This window comes from Myotis myotis, unplaced genomic scaffold (assembly GCF_014108235.1).
Source record: "Myotis myotis isolate mMyoMyo1 unplaced genomic scaffold, mMyoMyo1.p scaffold_m19_p_11, whole genome shotgun sequence".
Classification (NCBI taxonomy): Eukaryota; Metazoa; Chordata; class Mammalia; order Chiroptera; family Vespertilionidae; genus Myotis; species Myotis myotis.
In genome coordinates, this window is record NW_023416315.1 from 27,273,605 (window position 1) to 27,295,893 (window position 22,289).

The 22,289-nt window shown below is 38.8% G+C and overlaps 1 protein-coding gene across 5 annotated transcripts in view; it reads right to left on the bottom strand.

Moving 5' to 3' along the window:
- The window catches only part of HDAC9 (histone deacetylase 9), an 828,595-nt gene that overhangs the window by 321,113 nt on the left and 485,193 nt on the right, over window positions 1–22,289 (bottom strand). For 3 of the 5 annotated variants that reach the window (XM_036327963.1, XM_036327965.1, XM_036327964.1), the window contains exons 8-12: window positions 21,227–21,358; window positions 16,915–17,030; window positions 6,998–7,120; window positions 3,793–4,003; window positions 3,186–3,403 (exon numbers count right to left, since the gene is read on the bottom strand). In XM_036327963.1, the coding sequence (XP_036183856.1) occupies window positions 3,186–3,403; window positions 3,793–4,003; window positions 6,998–7,120; window positions 16,915–17,030; window positions 21,227–21,358 (800 nt within the window). The remainder of the gene's footprint in view (window positions 1–3,185; window positions 3,404–3,792; window positions 4,004–6,997; window positions 7,121–16,914; window positions 17,031–21,226; window positions 21,359–22,289) is intronic. The other 2 variants (XM_036327967.1, XM_036327966.1) reach the window with 1 other exon arrangement.

The following is a 22,289-nucleotide window of genomic DNA, read 5'->3' on the forward strand; positions in this document are numbered from 1 at the left end:
AACTATAGCAAGCTATGGGAAAGTCTTCAAAATGTAGTAAGTAAATCATTGTATAAACTATGCTCTGAAAAGTATAGTTTTGCTTCTAATTCTTTTAAAGATCATTAGCAATTGAAATATATCATTAAAAATTCCATACCATGAAGACCAATCAAAGTTAATATAATGTAGGTTTAGAAATAAACCTACTTATTTTTTCTTTCTTGTCACTCCCCATTTTTGCTTCCCTAAATCTCCTCTTCCCCAAAGGAAGTTGAGGGGGTAAAAGGAAGAGACATTTCAACCTATGTCATCTGCATGTCTGTATCTTCACATGTGCCTGTTCCCTGATATTATAAGTATTTTGAAAGAAAAGGCCATGTTTTTATGATGTCAACTACCAGGCTCCAGTTTGAATGGATTCAATACAGTTCATCCAAGATAACAGGAAAAAAATGATATAAAGTTTTGTGTTTATTTCTCATTAGTGGATAGTCTAAATAGTTATAGGACATATAAATATCTTCTTAGGCAGAAACTTGGTAGCTTTGACATCTAAGTTATGGCCCTCATTTAATGTGAAATAAATGTTTTCATCACCTGATGGGGTAGGGTGAACTGTAGCTATTGGTTTCTTGATGGCTCTATTGTGAATACTTTAGAAGAGAGGAGAGGTTTAATATTTTCTTTAATCACATTCTTCTCTGTTCCCTTTGACAATGGAGGGCAGGTGAAATGTTTTCAAAATCTGGAGGATACCCAATGCGCATATACCATCTTGATTAAACATGTGGAATACAGACTTGGTCCAAAGCCAAGGGGAGACCTGCATGAGTAATCTAAACACCCGAGCCGAGAGGGGTTGGTATAGAAAGATCAGCTCTGTGCTTTGAAGTTTTCTGGACTTCATTTTGCTTAATTAAGACAGGATTTCATAATCAAACCACTGTACAAACAGGTACCTAAAAGTATAAGTTTGTTTCTAATTTCAGGACGAATTCTTAACAGATTCCAAGGAATCAGCTCCACATGGGAGAAGGGCTCTGATAAATTTTCCTTCCTCGTTGCTCAACTGCAAATGCCTGCTTTCCATCTTACTTCCTACCACATGATGGAGATGAGCATCGCCTTGGAAACCTCAAGTGTAATACCAAAGTATGAAGACTCTGACACCAGCATACCGTTTGAGCCTGAAACAGTGGTCACTCTAGGTCAGTGGTTGGCAACCGCGGCCCCTTGAGTGTGGCTCTTCCACAAAATACCACGTGCGGGTGCGCACGTACAGTGCGATTGAAACTTCATGGCCACACTCAAGGGGCCAAAGAGCCACATGTGGCTCGCGAGCCGCAGTTTGCCGACCACTGCTATAGGTCATAAAACATGTATGCCAAAATATTCTTAAAGGTATTCATAGGAATCTAACAAATATCCAGATCAGAATATTACCAGGCAAAAAGTAGGCTTCCTAATAACTCCTTCCATATACATTTTTCTCACTAGGCACAGGACCATTTTTCAAGAATACCTGGCAGTTTTAAGTAGTGCTGTGAGTCCACAAACAAACTTAACTCTACCATCACACAGCAAACAGATGCAGCAGCACATTTATGTCCATGAGTATTACACCACTATACCAGAAGGAAGCTGGTCCTCCTATGGTAAGACTGATTTGATACAAAATAATTTGATAATTTAGAGAAATGCGATAGTGATAAAAGAGGCATTAATCTGATGATATAAAGGAGGCTGCAGTAGACTGAAAAATGGCAAAAGAGGTAGTTGGTAGTTGCCACTGCTAGCAACCTACCCGCACTCTCCATCCCACACAAATATGCATAATCTTTGAGAGCATCCAAGGGCGGGGCTGGAAGAATTTCTGTTCAGTAGTGTCATCTTCAGCCCATGCTTCTCCCTTCATGGCTCTGCCTTGTAAAGTGGAGGCCAAGGAGAAGCGACACACTCTAGGCCAGTGATGGCGAACCTTTTGAGTTCGGCATGTCAGCATTTTGAAAAACCCTAACTTAACTCTGGTGCCGTGTCACATATAGAAATTTTTTGATATTTGCAACCATTGTAAAACAAAGACTTATATTTTTGATATTTATTTTATATATTTAAATGCCATTTAACAAAGAAAAATCAACCCAAAAAATGAGTTCGCGTGTCACCTCTGACACGTGTGTCATAGGTTCGCCATCACTGCTCTAGGCCCACCTGCAATCAGGTAAGCAGATGAGAAAATCCCCTTCTCCTACTGCTCTTAGAAAGATGAGTAGACCTTGGCCCGTGAGGTTTTGCTTTGTTTACAATAGAACAAAACATTGTAATACTAAGCCAGTTTTAAGCTGTCTATTGGTAAACAGGACACCACTTCTCAATATGATACCTCAGTATATAATGCCTCCATAAGGCACTTGTAGGTGATACAGTACAAAGGTGAGGAGATAGAATCTTGATATTCAGGACCTTAATATTCTCCAGGAATGAGAAGATTCTGTTTCGTACATCAACCATAGCAGAGCCTAGTAGCAAAACTCTGTAGGCCAGTTTGGCTTAAAAGTTCATTGAAAACGCCTCACCAGCCCTCCTGCTGCTGTTAGGTGGCAATCACTGCTTGTGGTTGCCTCAGCAGGAGACTGCCTAAGGATGTGGTATTATGCAGACGTTCGTTCGCTGTCCGTTTCAGCCACAACAGGGCTGCCAGGAGGAAATGACCACAAGGTTCTGAGAAACTGTTTTAAACACTGTTTGGAACAAAGTGGGGAATGCTAAAAAAAAAAAAACCCAGCTCTAACATGGCTACATACGAGTTGCTGGAAAATACCTTGCTGGCTAACCTTGTCATTTCTGCCAGCACCTGGGCAAACCTTTTGAGATGTCAATTCACCACCTTCAACTCTGCCTCGAGCCTTTTCTGCTATAGATACGAGGCTCTGCACACATGTGCCTGCATATCCTTATGTATTAAAATAGGTGCTCAGTCATAAAAGACTTTGCTCATCTACAATCTCAAAATTGCTGCAAATGCTACTTCATGAACGCAAAGATGCTGAAAAACCCGGTAGTGTTATGGTGTCCTTGAGCCCGGATGGCAATCTCCTTTGAACTATGATATACACCAACATTCTCCGCTTGAGTGCATAGAACAAGGAAGAGAACCCCAATTGCCACAATGGTGGTCATGACACTTTGACTTGGGAGCTTACTTTATTCATGTGGATCTGTTGCTGGTATTGCTTCTGCTTCTCCAAGAACTGCTGGTGTTGCTGCTGAATGACCAGCTGAGCCAATGTGCTCTGAGGCAATGGTGCAGACTGGGTTCGATTCAGGGGTCTGTGACGGGGTAATTTGTGGGTACCTCTAATGCCGGGTGAAATTCTCTCTTTTGCTGCCAATGGAGACTGAGGATGTAAGGGAACTCCACCTGAAAAAAAAGTATCCACGTACACATATACAATTTTGCTTAAGAAAACACAAGAATCTACAACACAGATATGAAGGATACACAGGAAGAAAGCTAGGTTGGATGGGGTGAAGGCAGAAGTGCCAGAGCATTGAACAGGCGTGCATCTGACCAATGACTCACCCGTACTCCACTCTGGTATGTGAAGGTTAAATAAGGTCAACCTTTTTTTTTTTCATGGAGCTAGAAAAATAACTAAGGATTATAGCCTTTCCCACAGTACCAGGTATCAGAGAGACCTTGGTAAATGGTAAATCTTTTCAGTGTCTTGAGTTAAAAAGACATCACATTGCATCGCTGATAAAATAAAAGCCCCCCTATGATCTCCAAATGGCGCCCTTGTTAATTACCAGCTACAAGAAGCTTCTGCTGTCGCATTTGTTCTTTCAACAGTAAATGCTGCAGGAGAGCCTGGTGGCTGCTGTTGGGCTTCCCCTCGAGAGCGGCGTGGGGATGGCTGGAAGACGCCGGCATGCTGCCCCCATACTGCCCGGGCAGCGGAACGCCTTGCCTAAGTGCCTGGGCCTCGCACTTCTGTTTTTCTTTGAGTGAATTTGAAGCCTGTGTCAGGAAATAATAAAGATGTGAATCCTCTTTCATCCATGTGGCTCATTAGGTCTGTACATCATTAGCTTTTTTATTCCATACCCCATGGCACTCCCCCCCAACCCTGCAAAAAAAAGACCCATCTTACCTATGGCTCAGTAGGGGAAATGGATAACAGCCATGTCTTTTAAACTAACTGAATTGACACAAGAGACATAAAGGTAGAGTTGAAGCATTGGAGACAATTGAGTATTGGGTATCACTGTTCTGAATTTAAAAAGATCTTTAACATTAAAAATGATGCTGCCTGGGGGGTGTGGCTCAGTGGTTGAGTGCTGACCTATGAACCAGGAGGGTATGGTTTGATTCCGAGTTAGGGCACATGCCCAGGTTGCGGGTTCAATTCCCAGTAGGGGGCTTGCAAGAGGCAGCCAATCAATGATTCTCTCTCATCATTCTATCTCTCTCTCTCCCTTCCTCTCTGAAATCATTAAAAGATATATTTTTAAAAAATGATGCTAATTTCAGGCTTAATAACTAGGAAGTTAACTTCTAAAATAGTTTAATATACTGATTAAGTACAAGGTATATTGTACAATTAAAATTTATTGAAATTTCTAACCTAAGGACACATAACAGCCATTAAGAAGTTAGAGATAAAATGGTCTGTGATTTTGGAGCCTCAAGCAGAAGGGACAATTGGTCCTTTTTCTACTCCTCCTTTAATAAGTTCACAGAGCTGTAAGTTTCCAATATTTAATTTTTCAAATAAAATTCTTCAGGTAACTCAATGAGAGGTTGTAAAAAAACATGCAGGAATCTGGTTTAAACATGTATTTTATATTAATTCATAACAGATCCCCAAATCTCTAAATATTGAAAATGACACTCCAGATACTTTCATTTAATAAAATAAACTACAAGTGGAATTATATCAAATAAAAACACTATTAAGAACTTGAAATGTATGATAACAGTAATAAGGCAATAACAATTATATCATCAATAGTAATAATGAATTATCCTAGTCAAATAATTTAATGAATGGTGGTCATGTGGGTATTACAAAAGCAGAAGTCTAATGCCTCAAAATTATGTGGCATGTTTCTTTTCAAAACTCATGTTTCATCTTTCAAAATTGCTGTGCGCCAGGGGAGCAAAGCAATTTTCAGTGATGGAGAAATTAAAGGACAAAGAGGTAAATGGTTTGTCTTAGTCACACAGCAAGTCAACGCAATGTTTAATCTAGAAGTGATTCCTTCTCTTGGCCTCTTTTCCTTAAAAATTTCCCACTCCTCAGTGGGGAAATGGAACATTAGAGTTCCCTTTGCCAAAGCCTTGCTAAGCTTGAGAAATTAATTGTGATGGCCTCATCCACACCAAAATGGAAGCAAAGAAAAATGAAACTTCAATCCAAACCGCATTGGTTTACTCATCCAACGGCACCAAATTGTATTACCATCAAAACATTAAATGGTCTGGCTTTAGGACTGGGTTCTTTGAGAAAAAAATTCCCCCTGACCACATTAAAAGTGGTGTATGTTTGTGTTAGCTGATAGGACTGACGGAGAGCCGGCAAAGAGGAGTGGATATAAAATGCTTATTCATGTGTCATACGTTTTTGTTTCAGTATTTGCTTATCATCGGAAGAGATAGGAAAAACAGGAATAGGAGAAAAACAATTTTTAGTAAGTGAAGATTTGAAAATATCCATGCATATTTAAGTTTTGTTTCATCCCTAACTCCCTTTTTATTTTTGCTAGGCCCAATTATTTACAAATGCTTCGTGTGGAATTCCAAGAGTGTAATTGAATTTGGTATTTCTACATTTTTTTTCTTCAATCCCCAGATATATAACAGCATCCAAATTTTGCATTCTCCTCACTTGTATAAGTGCCTGTATCACATAAGGCAACATCCCACTCTATTAAAAATACCAAAAATATAAAGTGCACCTTGGACTGCTTTTATAATATGTATTGAACCCAACCTTCAAATGTATCACTTTATAGGTGTGCTTGTACATACATTATCATCCCATAAACAGGTCTTATATCCTGAAAACAAATTAGGTCACAAAATAGTCCACTCTTTATATTATCCTGATCTGGGAATATTATAAAAGATGTGAATTTGACAAGTTGCATGCAGTGAAAGACTTGCTTCTCAAGATTGGCAAAATTGGTGCCAATGGTTAGAACCAGTTTCTCTTCAAACTTAATGTATCACATCACCTTTGCATAAGCACAATTTAATTTTCATACATCTCATAGATGAATTACTCTATGAAAAGCTTACAACTCTTTTACAATGACAAAAATATACATTATTTTAGGGAATATGTATAAAATAATTATTGTTGTCTTCTGCTAGTTGGACAATTACCTCCAAAATATCCTATTTCAGTTGTCAGGACTTTTAAAGTAATTTCTTCGCTTTAAGTCTCCTGGGAAGAATTTAATATTGTTCTTAAAGAGGTTTTCCAGATACGTACTCTTCAGTATGATAGAGTCAGTAACATAAATTCTCAAAATAAAGTCATTCACCAAAAAATAAATTCCATAAACATATGTGCTGTGCTTTAGACAGAAGCTACACCTCAGCACTGGCCGGGCGGAGTGCCAGGCCTGCTGCTTACTGGCTCCGTGATCTTGGACTTTTAAACATTACTCGTCTCAGCTTCTTCTTTTGTAAAAATGTGGCTTGTAATCTCTGTTTCATGGGATGGTCGTGTGGAGCTAATAAAATAGCTGGAAAGTGCTTTTTTTTTTTTTTAAAAAAAAAGGCTATGAACCATTATACAAATGTTAGTTATTTTTATATATTATTATGCAAACCAGTATAAATCTGTAATTTGAAATCCGACCGAACATCTTTTTGAACGACTCAGTAAACAGGGAAGGATAATGGCCTCTACCAAGTTTCCCTGAAGTCTAATCTAAATATACAAGAGTGCCCCTGTGAAGGCATCACCGGGGCTGCGTGAGGCAGCTCTGAGTGGCGACTTACATTGAGCTGGGCTGATACTGCTGGCAGCCCCAACGTGATATTGGGTAAAGAGGGAGAGGTATAAAGACTTAGCAGGTTCATGGAATCTTCGTGAATCAGAATGCGTTGCTGTGAAACCATTTGCTATAAAGAAAAGATAAAGGGAAAAACAATGAAAGAGGAGTCTCAAAAGATTACAATACCACACGTTTTACTGTGGAATGTTTAGATTTCAGACAACAGTTTCATTTTATCATATTTAGTCAAAATAATTTTAAGTATTTTGATCATTTATTTTATGATTTCTGTATCCACATGTTATAAGTAAAAAAAATCAGCCCCAGCCAGTTTAGCTCAGTGGATAGAGCATCGGCCTGCGGACTGAAGGGCCACGGGTTCGATTCCAGTCAAGGGCACATGCCCGGGGTTGTGGGCTCGATTCTCAGTAAGGGATGTGCAGGAGGCAGCCAATCAATGATTCTCTCTCATCATTGATGTTTCTATCTCTCTTTCCCTTTCCCTTCCTCTCTGAAATCAATAAAAATATATATTTTAAAAAATATCTCCAGTCCTCAGGTGAAGATTTAAAAAAAAAACTGAATCAAAATCTTCCTCAGACATAATTACAAAATCTGAAGAAAGGGCTTCCATAGGTCATTTTGCAATATTCATTTTTATAATTCTAGCCTCATGAATAAAAATCAGTGTGTTTTTCATCAATCAGTAAAGTACAACAATAAAACTGAATAATTCTTATGAGTATATATACTTTTTTGTATTACTGAGTGATATATACATATATATGTATATAAAATCATTATCTTTATATGGGTTAAACATCATTTTACTGATGGGAAAACTCACACAAGAAAATCTTAGATTAAATATCACTATAAAGTACTTCCATAATAATTAATCATGTTTTAATATAAAATTTGTGAATAGACAGCTGTGTGGTGCTTTTTTGACCATTCATAGTTAGAAACGAAAGACAACGTTAAAATGTTATTAATTCCCTGTACCACAATAGCCTTCATTTTCACTGAAATATGCTGGACATTTTGGCATCTCACTCCTTTTTTACAACAAATATCTTTTTTTAATACAATACTCAGAGCCATGTTTTCCCACATGTGGCCTAATATGGTTGCTTGAATTACATTTTCTGTTTAATTCTTGCCTCCCTCCCAGAACTCTTATACAAAAAGAGTTACAAAGGTCTTATTAGACTAAGGAACTCTGGCCTGATATGGTCCCCAAGGGAACAACATCCCTGAAAAAGAATACTCCATGTAACAGTATGACACAGTGACTGCTTTCTTCCCAAACAAAAAGCATATGGGACTCCAATAATAGACCACCTCCAAGAGGGAGATTGCACACACGGGCTTTGACTAAAGTAAATATAATAACTTGTCAAGCATGTTTGGGGGAGCTGTAGATTTTCCCCTGGACAAACCTGGGATATCAATTAACTGGGGGGAATATCATGTGCTCATACAATGCGACCTCAGACTGTCATTGAAGAGTGATGCGCCACCAAAACACAGGATGTTATTCCAAAACATCACCTCAATCAGGCGTTTGTTTGGAGATGAGTCATAGCCTTAGGATCATAAAGGCAGAAGGTTAAATGTGGATTTTTCTCATTCCAACTTGAAATTCCAAGATAACTCCGATTTTGTTTTGTTTGTTTTTTTTCTCTAAAGAACAAATCAGATATTTGTGCATGAAAATCTAGAGGTATACTGAAACTTTTAAAGTCATGTTGGCTTTATATGTAACCCTTTTCAAGGTTGTCTAAAATGCTACTGCATGAAGATAGCTGGAAAGGAGTTCCTCACTGCAATGTGCGAGATTGCAATTTCATTTTAGGGGTTATGAGAAACAGCTGTGTATTTGCTCTAATTAAAATGGTAAGCTGCTATTGTGCTTACACTAATATTCTTTTAACATAAATTTTAAGTATAAAGTAGATACCTGAACAAGAACAGAAAGAATGAATGAGGAAGTAAAAATGTTAGCTAGCTCACTGACAGTATGTGGTAATCTCTATATATATAAAACCCTGATATGCAAATAGACCAAACAGCAGAACAACCAAACAACCGGTCACTATGACATGTGCTGACCACCCGGGGGCGCATGCAGAACATGATGGGCATTGGTAGCAAGCAGCAGAGCTCAGAAAATGGCGGGCATTGGCCATGGCAGGATGGTGGAGCAGGTGAGTAGGGGTGCCCGACCAAAGCGGGCACTAGTCACTGTCACTGAGGCGAGCCCCTGGTGGTTACTGAAAATTCTTTGCTCCTGTGAGCTTCAGTCCTGCCTGGCGCTCGCACCTGCTGCTGGAGCTGGTCCGATCACTTGGAGCTGTCAGTGGGTGCAAGCAGCAGCTGCTGGTCCGATCGCCCCTGAGGGCTTCTCCACCTCCCCCTGCTCCTGAGAGGTGATCTGGGCAGCAGCTACCTCTTGGGACCCGCTGCTGGCACCAGCCCCAATTGCTCTGACACGAGTGGGAGCAGCGGCAGTGACAGGAGCGGAGCTGCTGGCAGAGAGGGGACCAAGGGCCATGGCGGGAGGGGCTGGGCGGGGACATGGAGGATGGGCCGAGACCTGCCCCTGTGGGCCCATAGATCCTTTCAAGGTGCACAAATTCGTGCACTGGGCCCCTAGTTCATAATAAATTGTTATCTGTATTCATACAAGATAAATAAACATGGAAAATGATGTAGAATATTCACTCCAGGTCCTACCTGCTTCCCACAGCACTAAGACTTAATGTGCACCATGGGAAGGACAGAAAAATATATCACAGACCTCACAAGGCTGTTATCTTTGTTTCCCAGGTAGAACTTCTGTGATACCCTCCCATGCATCCCAGGATGCAAAAGTAAAATGGAAAAGTATTACTCTCAGATGGAATGATGGAAGTGGCACATGGCTACCCACGCTAAGGGGAACGAATTTCAGACCCCTGTAGTTTCACATCAAAATGTGAGTGTGTCCATTTCCTACCATAGGGTATTGATTCTCAGCACCTAGCACATGCCAAGCCCTGTGCCAGGGTTTTTTTTGGATGATAAGCTATTTTTTCCTGAGGCATTCTCCAGCTACCATTGTGCTCATGTTATAGATGGAGAAACTGAGTGATCTCTCCAATTCTGGTTCCTAGTGGGATTGGTAATAAAACTTTAGAACTGATCCAGGTGACATGACTTTTTGTCAGGGTCTGCTGCAGGAGCTATCCACCACTCTGTAGCATTACTGAAGGATAAGGAATCTGGTAAAACAAACAAACAAACAAAAAAAAAAACAAAAAAAAAAACCATGGAGAAGAGGGAGACTTTAGAGAAGAAAAGGAAGCAAAATCAGGCCTGAGGCTTATGGAAAAGAATAGAAGCGTCCAGCTGACCTGGCAATGAGGAGAAAGCAAAAGACCTGGTATCACTATGGATGCAAGGCTCCCAAGTTCACAGGGGAGAGTTGGTACTTGTCAGATCTGCCCACAGAGACGGTGAACTTCAGAAAATAGGATGTGACTTACTTTTTTTCCTTATCCTACAGATAAGGAAACAGGCAGAGCATTTATGTCGACTTCCAATGGCTAACATTGCAAATGACTTAACAGACCTGAAAAATGCTTTCCCCAAATTATCTTCTTTAATTATAACTTTCCTCAATTTGGCTTTTTGATGGGAGCAGTCTATCAGTTCCAGGTTCATGGATCTTAATTAAGAACCTGGAGCTGTAATCTACATAGCTCAGAGGGCAGACACACTTGAAAGCCAGGAAAACAGGTGGCGAGAGGTGCCATTTCACGCAAACTAGGAAGGATCCTGCCCAGGATTCTTGTGAGGCTGGATGGTTACCCCAGCTTAGCTCTGTGCTGAGCTCACAAGCGCTTTCAGGCAAAACCAGGATTTTTCCAGCAAGTGGTTTTGAAACAGATCCAGCCCTTAAATCAGTGCTGTGCTAGGAAGCCAGTGTTTCACATCTTAGAATGTGGGGACGATGGTTTTAATCTAAAAAAATCTTCAGGACCAGAAATGCTTGCTGCAGTTAGACCAAGTGAAAACATTAAATATATACATGGATATCACTTAACAGTCACAAAGCAATTAATGAGTATCAATTAGATGAATGGTGTGGTACAGGCGGCGGGCATACAAAGAAGTCCTATAGCACCTAGATGTCCTATACCACCTAAGTTCACATGTTCTTCAGTTGCACGGAGAAGTGGAGAACTAATGCTAAAGGCCTGTAAGCATTACCATGGCGGGAGCAGGGTTAAAGACTGAAGTGGCACAGAGCAGGGTGTTGGTTTTAAACCAGGCTTTGATGGGTAATGAGCATTTAGCCAGAAAGAGCATGATCCTGAGAAGAGGGATATGACTGAACCAGGTGTCAGGGCAGGGGAGGTCTCCTCACATTTTAATAATGATCTTCAAAATTTAATTACTTTTCTCACCAGCACAGTAATTGGAAGCCTACCTTATGGATAACATCTGCAATCCACGTAAATGAAATACACATAGACAGAAAATAAGGCAAGGAAGTCAACAGATGACTCCTGACAACACTGGTTATGTAAATAATAAGAAGCTCATAGAAAAAGTGGATGAAGAGTTTTCAGTTTGCTGGGCGTTCAAAATGACCTACAAAATGCATGAGCTTTAGAAAAAGAACGTTCTAATCTAGAGTTCTGGTGAGAAATGGTCAGGCCTAGTGAAAAGAAGTATATGCTGAACGTTTTGCATTTGAGCTGTACCCCTCACTGGCTTTTAACTCTGGGCAGCTGCCTACCTACCTTGGACATCAGACCCTGCAGTCTATGACGGAGGCATCTCTGACTAGTCTATCAGATAATGTCAGTGTCTATTAGAATAGCATCCAGGCATAACCCATGGACACAAACAATAGTGCTGTGAAGGCCAGGGGAAGGGCGGAGGAAGGGGTTAAGGGAGGGAGGGGGCACCTGTAATACTTTCTACAATAAAGATAAATTAAAAAACACACAAAAGAATAGCTTCCATGAAGATGTCTGTTTTGTCTTTAAAAGGTCCCAACCCCCAAATCTAAACTATCTAAAAAGAAGATACCACATTAAAAACAAACAACTCTCTTAATCTTTCAGTGTTTGCCTATGGCTTTCACATTATTTTTCTAGATAGTATTTATTTTCTCCTCTCCTTTCAGACAGCTGATAGAAAAATGAAATAAGCAGTAAAAAAAAATTTCTAAATTTTTATTTTGACTGAAGAATATATTACTATAATATGGTTTGGAGACCAAAAAGAAATTATCATTTAACAAGACTTCCTTTGCATTTAAAAGGTCTTGCTTTACAATGTTGACTCATGTTATTCCTAGAAAAAGATTCATTTGTCATAGCAACCTCTTTTCCCCCAGGAGGAGAAAGCGGGTTTTCATGCCCTGCCATCTAAAACCATAGCCCTACACCCACTCAGGAGGGAGCATAACATTTACAACAAATGTCACAACAATGATTATGAAGCCATAGGCAGATGAGTCATGTGAGAACCGCCATTTCCGATGACTTTAAAGTCCTTAACCTTATTATTAGAATCCTTTTAAAAAATCGTTTGTATCTTAGTGGAAAAAATTATTTAAAAAATAGCACAGCAGAGCCAGCCACTAATGTTCAACTAGAAATAAACCAGCTGCTTGGCTACTGTTACAACAGCTATCAAATAAATCCACGAAACTAAAATAATGGTGTTGAGATTCGTGGAAACATATTTGAACCCACAAGCCCGCCGTATTAACAATAAAGTAACTAGATAGGTAAAGACATCTCTGACTGGAGTTGGGAATAGAAACTCCTTAGGTTTCAGCTCCCCAGCCACGTGTTCCAATGCGTAAAGGAGGTAGCTCCAACCATCTGAGTTTGGGCTGAGCATATGTAAGAAAGAGAAGAAATGGAGCAGAAGTGGTCAGAGCAGACGGAGGCCCATTCACACATGCGATGTGCTGGCTGGAAGGCAAACATGCTAATGAGTTTTCCCTATGAGGCATCAGTGCTGATAACAACAACAAAAAATGAACTTGCGCCCCACTTCCAATGTACCACCTGCCTGGCAAACACTGATTCCGCCCAACAAGCCGTGGGGGTAGGTGTGACTACCTTTCACTAGACCTGAGATCCAGGCCAAGTTTAAGGACTTAACCAATGATAACAAAGTAGTTGGTTACCAGACGAGGTTCCCAAGAAGCCTTCTGAAAGGAAGACCCGTCCACATGAATTCGCGGTTCTGTGCCCTTATTCTGGACTTATGAGTCAATTCTCCTCCGACTTCTGCCTTAACCTTTACCTAAATTATGCAGCATATGTGGATTACAAGGCAGAAAACTGAGAAACAGGCTTGCTTTCCTCGTTCCCAAAGAGCAGGAGGGATTAGAATCCCTTTCATTTACATGGGCTCTGAAAGAATGAGGTGACATGCTTTTCTACTCACAGAACACAGAATAAAGAATTCATTCGCACATGTATGGTTAAATTATTTTCAAAGAAAAACTCACCCCTGGTACTTAAGCAACTTACACTATTTTGTAAATGGTGAGGTATGCAACTCACTTGATTTTTGAAAGTGTAGTTAATGCTATTAATTTTCCAGACCTCCAACACTGGTTGATATAAAATTATATGTTATTATTAATCTTATAATATGTCTTTAAAAATCATACTAAGTTCAAAATGGTTGTTAATCAAGAATTGACTGAACATATTTTGTTTATCTCTTCTTCAGGTTAAGTGGGAGCTTTCAGTGTAACAAAGATATTAATTGGCTGAGAGTCTGAGCTTGACTTGTGTTGTCTCCTCACCTTTCCAGGATGAGGTACATTACAGACCCCTTGTAAACGCAACGCAGCAGAAAACCACATGTTAGCCATCAGGATGGAATTTTTTGTTCTGGGCCATGGAGAGGCTACCCATCAGGGTAGAAAGGTCTGCCCACCTGGCCTTTTGGTTCATAGTTCAGGCACACAATTAATTCATTATGGGGTAAGTCACTACTTGCTTTTGAACTAGTCTTTCCAGCTTTGGAAGTGAATGTCCTGGCACTGACCTGAAGAAATACCTCTGCTCCTTCACACTGCACTAAATCACATTTCCTTCTGGTTTGGTTTTTATTTGCTTTTGTGGTTTTTATTTTTTGTGGGATTTTTTTTTAAAACAATGGGGGTGGAAGGAAAGTTTCTAGTGACATAAGATGTTCAACAATTAGCTGAAATTCTTGGGTATCTAAACAAATATTTGTGACAGTCAACCTTTTAGGAATATAAAAAGGACAAAAATAATATAAGCAAATTCCTTTCCTTTACTAATACATTCTCCACTGTACCTATTTTGAAATTTAAAGATAGGATCATGAAAAGCTTGAAGGAAAGAGGAAACTCTCACCTTTCCCATGTATTTCCAATCTCATGAGTATATAATATTTCTTGGTGGTTCCTTCATGTGGTACAAAGTACTACATGTACATAGGTGATTATAATGGATGAATATATGCATCTTCCTCTTTAGTAACTGACCGTGTCACTAACCCCTTCTTCCCTCCTGGGAGTTAACCGCCATGCTAAACGTTGTGTTCATCACTCCCTTGCCTTTTAAAAATATACTGTTACTGCATATGGTTTCCTGATCAAAATGCCACGCTGCTGCTTCCGAACCTATAAAACACTGCCATGCTGGGAAGTGCTCGTCTGCACCTTTTCGCACTAACAATGCATTTCTGGGACTCACATATGCTGTCGAATGTAGTTTACTGTGTCATTTTTCTTTTCCCAAGGGCAAATTCATCCAGAGCCAAACCCTTTAGAACCCTTCAGTATTCCAGCTATTACCAAGAATCACATTCTTTAAAATGACAACGGATGGAAATCTGACATTCTTAAGAAATAATTGTTACCAAGTTGTTCTTTTCCTGTAAATGGACTAAAGGGTTGCTAAAAACTGACCAATCCTGGAGATATAATTGCACTAACAAATACAATACCTATAACCAAAAGTCCAAAAATCCCACTTACATCTATGGCCACAAATATATGTGAGGTATTTACTCCATCAGGCATTATGTTTTAGTTAATAAAAAAGGGAATGAAGAGCCACAGTAATAGTAAGAAACAAGAAACAGATCAAGGGCCTGGAGAGAATGTAGAGGCCAGAGTTGTTATTCTTCAATTAGTTCAACAATGGTTACAAGCAAGACAGTACCTATATACTCTACCCATTTTTCTCGGAAAATTGAGGGACATTTTTGAAATTTAGGATAAATGTATATTTCCCTAGAAAGGATTTATGTTTTCTTTTTTCCAGAAACTTAGGGGAACTCCAAATCTGGGGCACTTTAAACCAAATTAACAGTTTGAGGTTCTGTAAATTTGGGTTATAACTCTATGCAAGGACTAGCTTTGGTTACAATTTCTAAGGGAAAGATTCTGCACCACTGTGGTCCCTATCAGGACACGTCTGGGGGTGGGGTTGTCAATGTTGCATAGATATGGGCCTTTGGGACCCCAGCTTAAGGTTTGGAGGGTCTCCTATTGCATTATCCTCCTTGGTCAGTATTGGCCTTTTCTATCTACTGAGTTTTGTGAGGCCCGAAAACTAAAACCCACGTACACATGTGTCCTAGGAGCAAACATGACCTCATTGGCTTCAGCCCTTTGCTTCCATGGATACACTCTGGGTTTCTGCTTTCAATTGTATTTTAGTCAAATAATTTAGAAATAATTTATTATAAATCTGTGTGCATGTGTGTGTGAGTGTGTGTGTTAGAGACACAGATCGTGGCATAAGATACAGAAGACATTTCTGTTAGTCACGCTCCCTGTCCCAAATCAACAGAATTGTCGTGGGAGACAGTGAAGTGAGCTTCCTGCAAGTAGAAGTGTTCTAGTAGAAGTTTCGTAATTACATATCAGGAAAGCAATATATAGATGATCCAAGAATCAGATATTTGATCAGTCTATTTCAGCCTCAAGTTACCATGACTCTATAAAATACAAGGGAAGAAGCATGTCACAGCTATAAATGAGAAGTTATCGCACCAGCTTTTCCTGTATAAAGCAATGCATGGGCAGGAGGCATTACAATGACAGAAAAGAAAAACAGAGAGTTTCAATCAATTGACAGCAACTTCAACACAGCTGATTCCACAAGAGCAGCTACTTCTAGGCTATTGCCTTTGCTTAGCCTAATACAGAAACTCCACAGACAAATTCTTGCTGACTCCTGACTTACTTTCCTCTTTTCTTATTATCACTGGTTTTAAGAAAGTATTCATTGAAAAACAAATGTTAATACACTTCATTGGATACAATCACAAAAAAACATGAGTATGTGTTATTTTAGACCAATTTTCTTTAATATCTCGTTCTTCAAGGACAAAGCCCATATCTTATTGATCTTTATATCCCCCTTGCCAGGCAAAGTGACTGGCACATAGTAGGTCCTTAAGTGTTTGCTCAGTGGAGCAAATTTTTACATTGTTCTTCAACTATAATATTCCATTTTTTTAAAATTTCTTTTTAGGTTAAATGAATAAAACCTACTTTGCTATGCTGTTCTTCTTTGAGGTTTGTATGAGGTTGCTTTTATACTTACTGATAGGTCTACTCCCATAAAAATAACCAAGATCCAAGCAGAAGGACTACTGAGCTGCTCAACTTCTGGGAAGCACATACTCAGCATCGTTGCATGTACAAGAATGACATTTCAATATTTCAAATCTGATTGTGTCCAAACTTTGTAAATAAGGTCAAGTTTACTCAATTACACATTTTATAAATTTATAAGAAAAGGCACTAAGAACAGGTGGCTTTAATCTTCCATTCAGAAATGTCACTTTGTTTTCAGGAGCTTATCAAGGAAGATCTAACTTTTGGCTGAACCAAAATAATAAGAGTCTTACCTCCGCATGAGGAGTCGGTGGCAGAACCGAAGTTTCATTTTCAGTGACATTTCCAGTTGGGCCATTGTTTGGGGAACTGGGACCCGAACCAGGAGAACTGCTACTGACTGAGGATTCTGAAAAACATTCGGATGCACCAATTTATTCACGAAAAACATAAAAACTGTACTTTAGTTATACTCTAAAAAGTATACAGCCTTGAACCTTGTTTTTATCCCCTAACGGAAGGACAAGCACCATTTTGGTAAATAAAAAGAACGGTGGCACATTTGTGAATATTTCACCTAAGTTTGTGGCCTTATCCCTAGTCCCTTTCCTTTGCAAAATCATTTAATATTGTGACATCCCCTATCACCTCATGAAAGTTATATTTCTTGCCTTTACCTCTCATAAATTCCAGCCTGAATCCTTTTGGGATGCTGGGCATTTTAAATCTATCTTTATATATGAATCAAATTCAATGTACTCCAGTATTAAATGTGTTCTGCTTATCTCTGCTTACCACCACCCTCAGAGTCATTCTCACTTCCTTCTTTACCCCCACACTAATCAGCTACTAGGTTAGTTCTATTTGTTCTTTACATGATCTCTCCTCTACTTCTGACTACCATCGGTTCGATTTAAGCCCTCAACCTTCATTATTCTCTCAGAGACTCTAGAAAAGTCTGCTAATATTTCTGAGTTACTACAGTAGCCTCTTGAAACTTTCCCCTAAACTGTTGCCAGTGAGATGGGTCATAGTGAGACAAGTTTTCCAATGTGCCTGCCCACCAATAAAGGTCTGAGGCTGTCAAACAGTTTAGATTAGAAGTTTATCTGCAATGGAAAACAAACTGGATCTGGGAGACACAGATTCAGAGGGATAACCGACCTGTGCCCCAGGGAAGACAAAGATAGCTAGAGCTTATAAAGGCAAAAACCACACGCTGGAACCAAAGAAACTATTCCTATTGGCTACTTAACATGGTGTGGCGCTGGTTCAGAAAGGTTTGGTCAGGTCCAGGTGAGGAAACTCTAAGGAAAGAGGGAAAGGGACAAGTTCCAGAATGTACTTCTAAAGCAACACGAAAGTCCAAAATCCAAACCTCATCTGGGTGCAAAGATGTATAAGTCTGACCTCCCTAATGACCTTCAGACACCATTTGACATTCCCCTGCTTCCAAATGGAACTTACCATGACTTTCTGTTATTGTCCTTCCTGTGCTCTACGCTCAAATTTAAATCGCCTACTCTGCATTAAGTGCCCCATTTCATGCTTTTCATTCACCTTCTCCTGCACTTGTTTCATTGCAGGCCCAATCCCACCTCGAAGATCAAAGCCTGGCTCATACACCATCTGTCCGCCAGGGAACAGGAGCTCCCAATCTGTGGTCAATATTTGCCTGTCCTCCCTTGGAACACCCCTGAATTTCAACTTTCTTTTATCAAGATTTCTCTACTGAGAGGTGCCATTCCAAAGGAAAGAAGGTGAGATGGACGACAGAATTCTGATCCTGCTACCTACTTACTGTGGGATTTCATGAAGTCTTGGGTATCATAAAATTCTTAAACATATCTTGCCCACTACCTTTCTGTCTGTATATCTTGCATACATTCTGATCAATCTTGTTTTTTTTTTTTAACCTCTGCCTGTCTTGGTTACTTTTCTTTTAAAGAAGAAAATGCACATTTAAAAAAAAAAATCCTCCTAGAAGCTTCTTTTCCACCCCCAGACTCCTAACTCCTGTCTTTCCTATATGACTAGTACTGACTTTTCCTTGATATCTCACTTCCATACTCTACCTTTAAAAAAAAACAACAGGAACTATTGCCTTAAACATTCTGTCTTGTCAATTTAAAAGATCTTATTTATAAAATCTTATTTATAAGATCTTATGTTATATTCAGACAGAAGGATTTCCTTATGTAGAATCACTGTGATAAGCACTACAATGGAAGGCAACACATATTGGAACAGGATTCTACAACTTCCCACTGGAAAAGGTCTGGGAGGAGATGTAGCAACTAACTTTCTGGGAACAATGAGAAAAAATCTCAGAAAAGATATTGCAGCAAGGACTTAACTAAGAGTAGTTCAGGAAATGGGACAATGGAGAAGGGGGGAGTGGGAGAGAGGGCGTCATGGGCACAGGGATGTGCTAAGGCCTAGAACTGAAAAAATAACATGGCCTGGGTAGGGAGAAGGGCAGAAAACCTGAGTTTGAAACAGAGGAAGGTGGCAAGTGGTTCCATGTCAGCTACTGGGAGGAAAGAGGTGGTATGGGTGTCAGACAGCAGCCACTGAGCCTATGCACTGGAGACGAGATACAGAGGTGAGCGCCAAAAGCAAGAGCGATTTAACTGCTAGGATGCTATGCTACTCTCTGACCAGATAGCAAAAATAATTAGCATTAAGATCCAAACAGAGCTCACCCAAATGACACGACAGCTGGCAGAGAAAGGACAAGGAGGACAGGTGAAGAAAGCTGTGTGTCCTGTAATTCACATTCTCTGAACACATTTAGAGTGAGTACAACAAGCCTGTTAAAATATCTACCAGTCTCTGTTCATTTACTAGAAATGTGTGTCTAATAAATGCACAGGCCTCTTTCTGAATACACATTATTATTCTCACATGAAAAGGGGAGTCATTACCTCTCAAAATTAGGAAGAGAAAAACATGACATTTCAAAAGAAAATAAACTCGAGTAAAACACTAGCAAATGGGAACTCTTATAAATGAGAATTAGTCATAACTCTGATAGGCATTAAGCTAAATTTCACTGAAATTTGTTAAGAATGATGTGACTGTAGAGAAAGGGTTATGATAAAGAAAAGAGATTAAGAGGAAAGTAAAAAAGAACATTGGGATAAATAAATATGACCTTACATAATAAAAATTTAAAGTTAAAAAAAGCAATTTATATGTTTTTCTCTTTACTTCAAGTTTTTCTGTTATGAGGGAGTCTGCTCTCTCCAGTTAGAAAAACCACCTATATTTATTATATTAGACAATTAATATGTTTATTATTCTTTGTATTCATTAAAGCACTGCTTCACTCCCCAACTCTCCAACCACACCAAGGACCTCTATTATGAAAACTTAAGATTTTTACTTGAAAAAAAAGTCTATTAACTCTTAGTGTAGAATCCAATTAATCTAAATTAGTGATTGTATTTTATAGTGTAAAATAAATATAAACTCTAGTCAAAATAATTTTTCTTTCTTTATTTAATATTGCTTATCCCTCAAGGAAAAAATTTCCCACTAATACTTTTCTTCAGATAAACATATTAATCTGTCAGGATTTAATAGAAGACTAAACTTTTCTCCCTAAACAACCCGTCAAACTAATAAATTGCATTAGTATCCTCTCTATATATTGTCTCCCCAGAGTAGACATCACCATTGGCAAAGGAGATACAGAAAATACTTTTTAGAAATCTGATAAGAATAGAATCTGGTCTTGGAGAAATAATACAGCAACTGATTACATTTGTATAAGAACAATTTTCCTTGAGAATGAAGAAAAATAGTTGTAGATTACCACTTCTTTATTGATGCAACTGAAGGGAATGACCAGCCATAATGCATAGCTTTAAGTAGGTACTCACCAAACAGTAGTTGGTATTATTGTTTTGGCTAGCCTTTTTGGTTCTTGTATCCCTAGGTTTTCTCTAATTTCAGACCAGGTACAACTGGGACTAGGGGGCTTTGTAAGACATCAGGTTGAATTTCCTAACCTGTTCACCCCACTACTAACTGGGCAGCTAAAAAAATAAGAACTCTTCCATTTGAGACTAGTGAAAATGACAGATTCTTTCCCTTCATAAAAGGCAATATATCCCCCTCCTGCCATAAGTCCCAGTTCACTAGTAAACACATAAAGTCATTTATGAGTTCTGTAAATTTGTTGAAAAGTCAAGGTTTGCTGTTCCACGTAGTTTAATTTTCCCAGATGTATTTCGTACATTCATGTCTGAGTATGGGGAAGTGTTCTTCTCCGACCTCCCTCTGCTCATTTCTCATCAAATTTCATTAAAAGTTATATCCTCCTGGTTGGCATTCCCTGAATGGACTGCCTGTTTCTGAAAAGATTAAGGTGAGCTTTGGCTTCCCTAGTTATGCCTAGATTGACACATTTTTCTGTTTTTCATTCATTTCCTGTTTAACACAGTTGGTGAATACTGAACTACTAGTGAATTTTCAATATAATCTTGTTTCAAGAAATGTTTCTCCTCAAATGCAACAGGCATATTTATTCTAAACTTTTCTTTTTCATTCCTGCCACCAGCATTTTTTTTAGTGTGTGTCTGTCCAATCCTCAATTACCTGTCACCTCAAACATTCGCTTCTTGAATGAAGTGACAACATTTCCATCCTTCCGCCTGAGTAAGGGGCTGCTTCTCCTCTCTGCCACTTTCTGTTTTAACCTGGACCGCACCTTCAAGTTGGGCTCAGAGGCTGGGGATTGAGACAAAGAAAATAGATAAAAATTAAAAATAGAGAGCCAGTTGCTCCTGTGTATAAACAGTGGCTCCCCCTTTTTTTTAGTCCCTTGTCACCTCAAATTAAAACCCAAAGCATGTAAACAAGGCATTGACCTTGAATTAAACAGACAAATATAGTACTTATTTTTATGAGATGTGTGAAATGCTTTTATACTTCTCTAAATGTAAAGTGGAAAAGGAGTTAAAACATTAGTTTTGTATTTATTTTATCTAACAGAATTGAATTGTTAGCAGGAAACTTAATCACTAAATATGTTTGGGTCAGAGTAAGATTTATTATCCTTCTGTGTCAGCCCTTCTAATTTTCTCAAGGGTGAAACTCAATAACCACAAAAACAGTGCCCTAATGTGATTTCAGGGACTCTGGCCTGACTTCTGGTAGTAAGAAGACACCTCAGTAGCATATAATTTATGTCTCATTCTGACCACTTTAAATAAAACTTTCTGTACGTTGAGGATACAATGAATTAGAAAGGAAGGGTGGCCAAGTGTTAGAGTTAAAAAGTTATGAGTTAGGTTATATGTTCTGAAATACAAATGCACATTATTCATATATATGTTGTTCTTTCTTCGGTTAAACTATTTAAAATAGTGATACTTTATAATTAGTCGTGATTTATTATGTTTTTAAGTAATGATCTTTTAGAAAAATGGAAACATTGGATTGAATTTCTGTATAGTAGAAATCAATGATGATGATGATGGTGGTGGTGGTGGTGATGATGATGATGATGGAAAAGACATTTCTGATGTTTGCTAACTTTTATATAGTGATTTCTACATTATATATTTTATATAAAATTTATATAGTGATTCCTATGTTCCACTGATTTATATTGTGATAGCTAACATTTATATAATGACTTCTGACTATGGCTAAATTT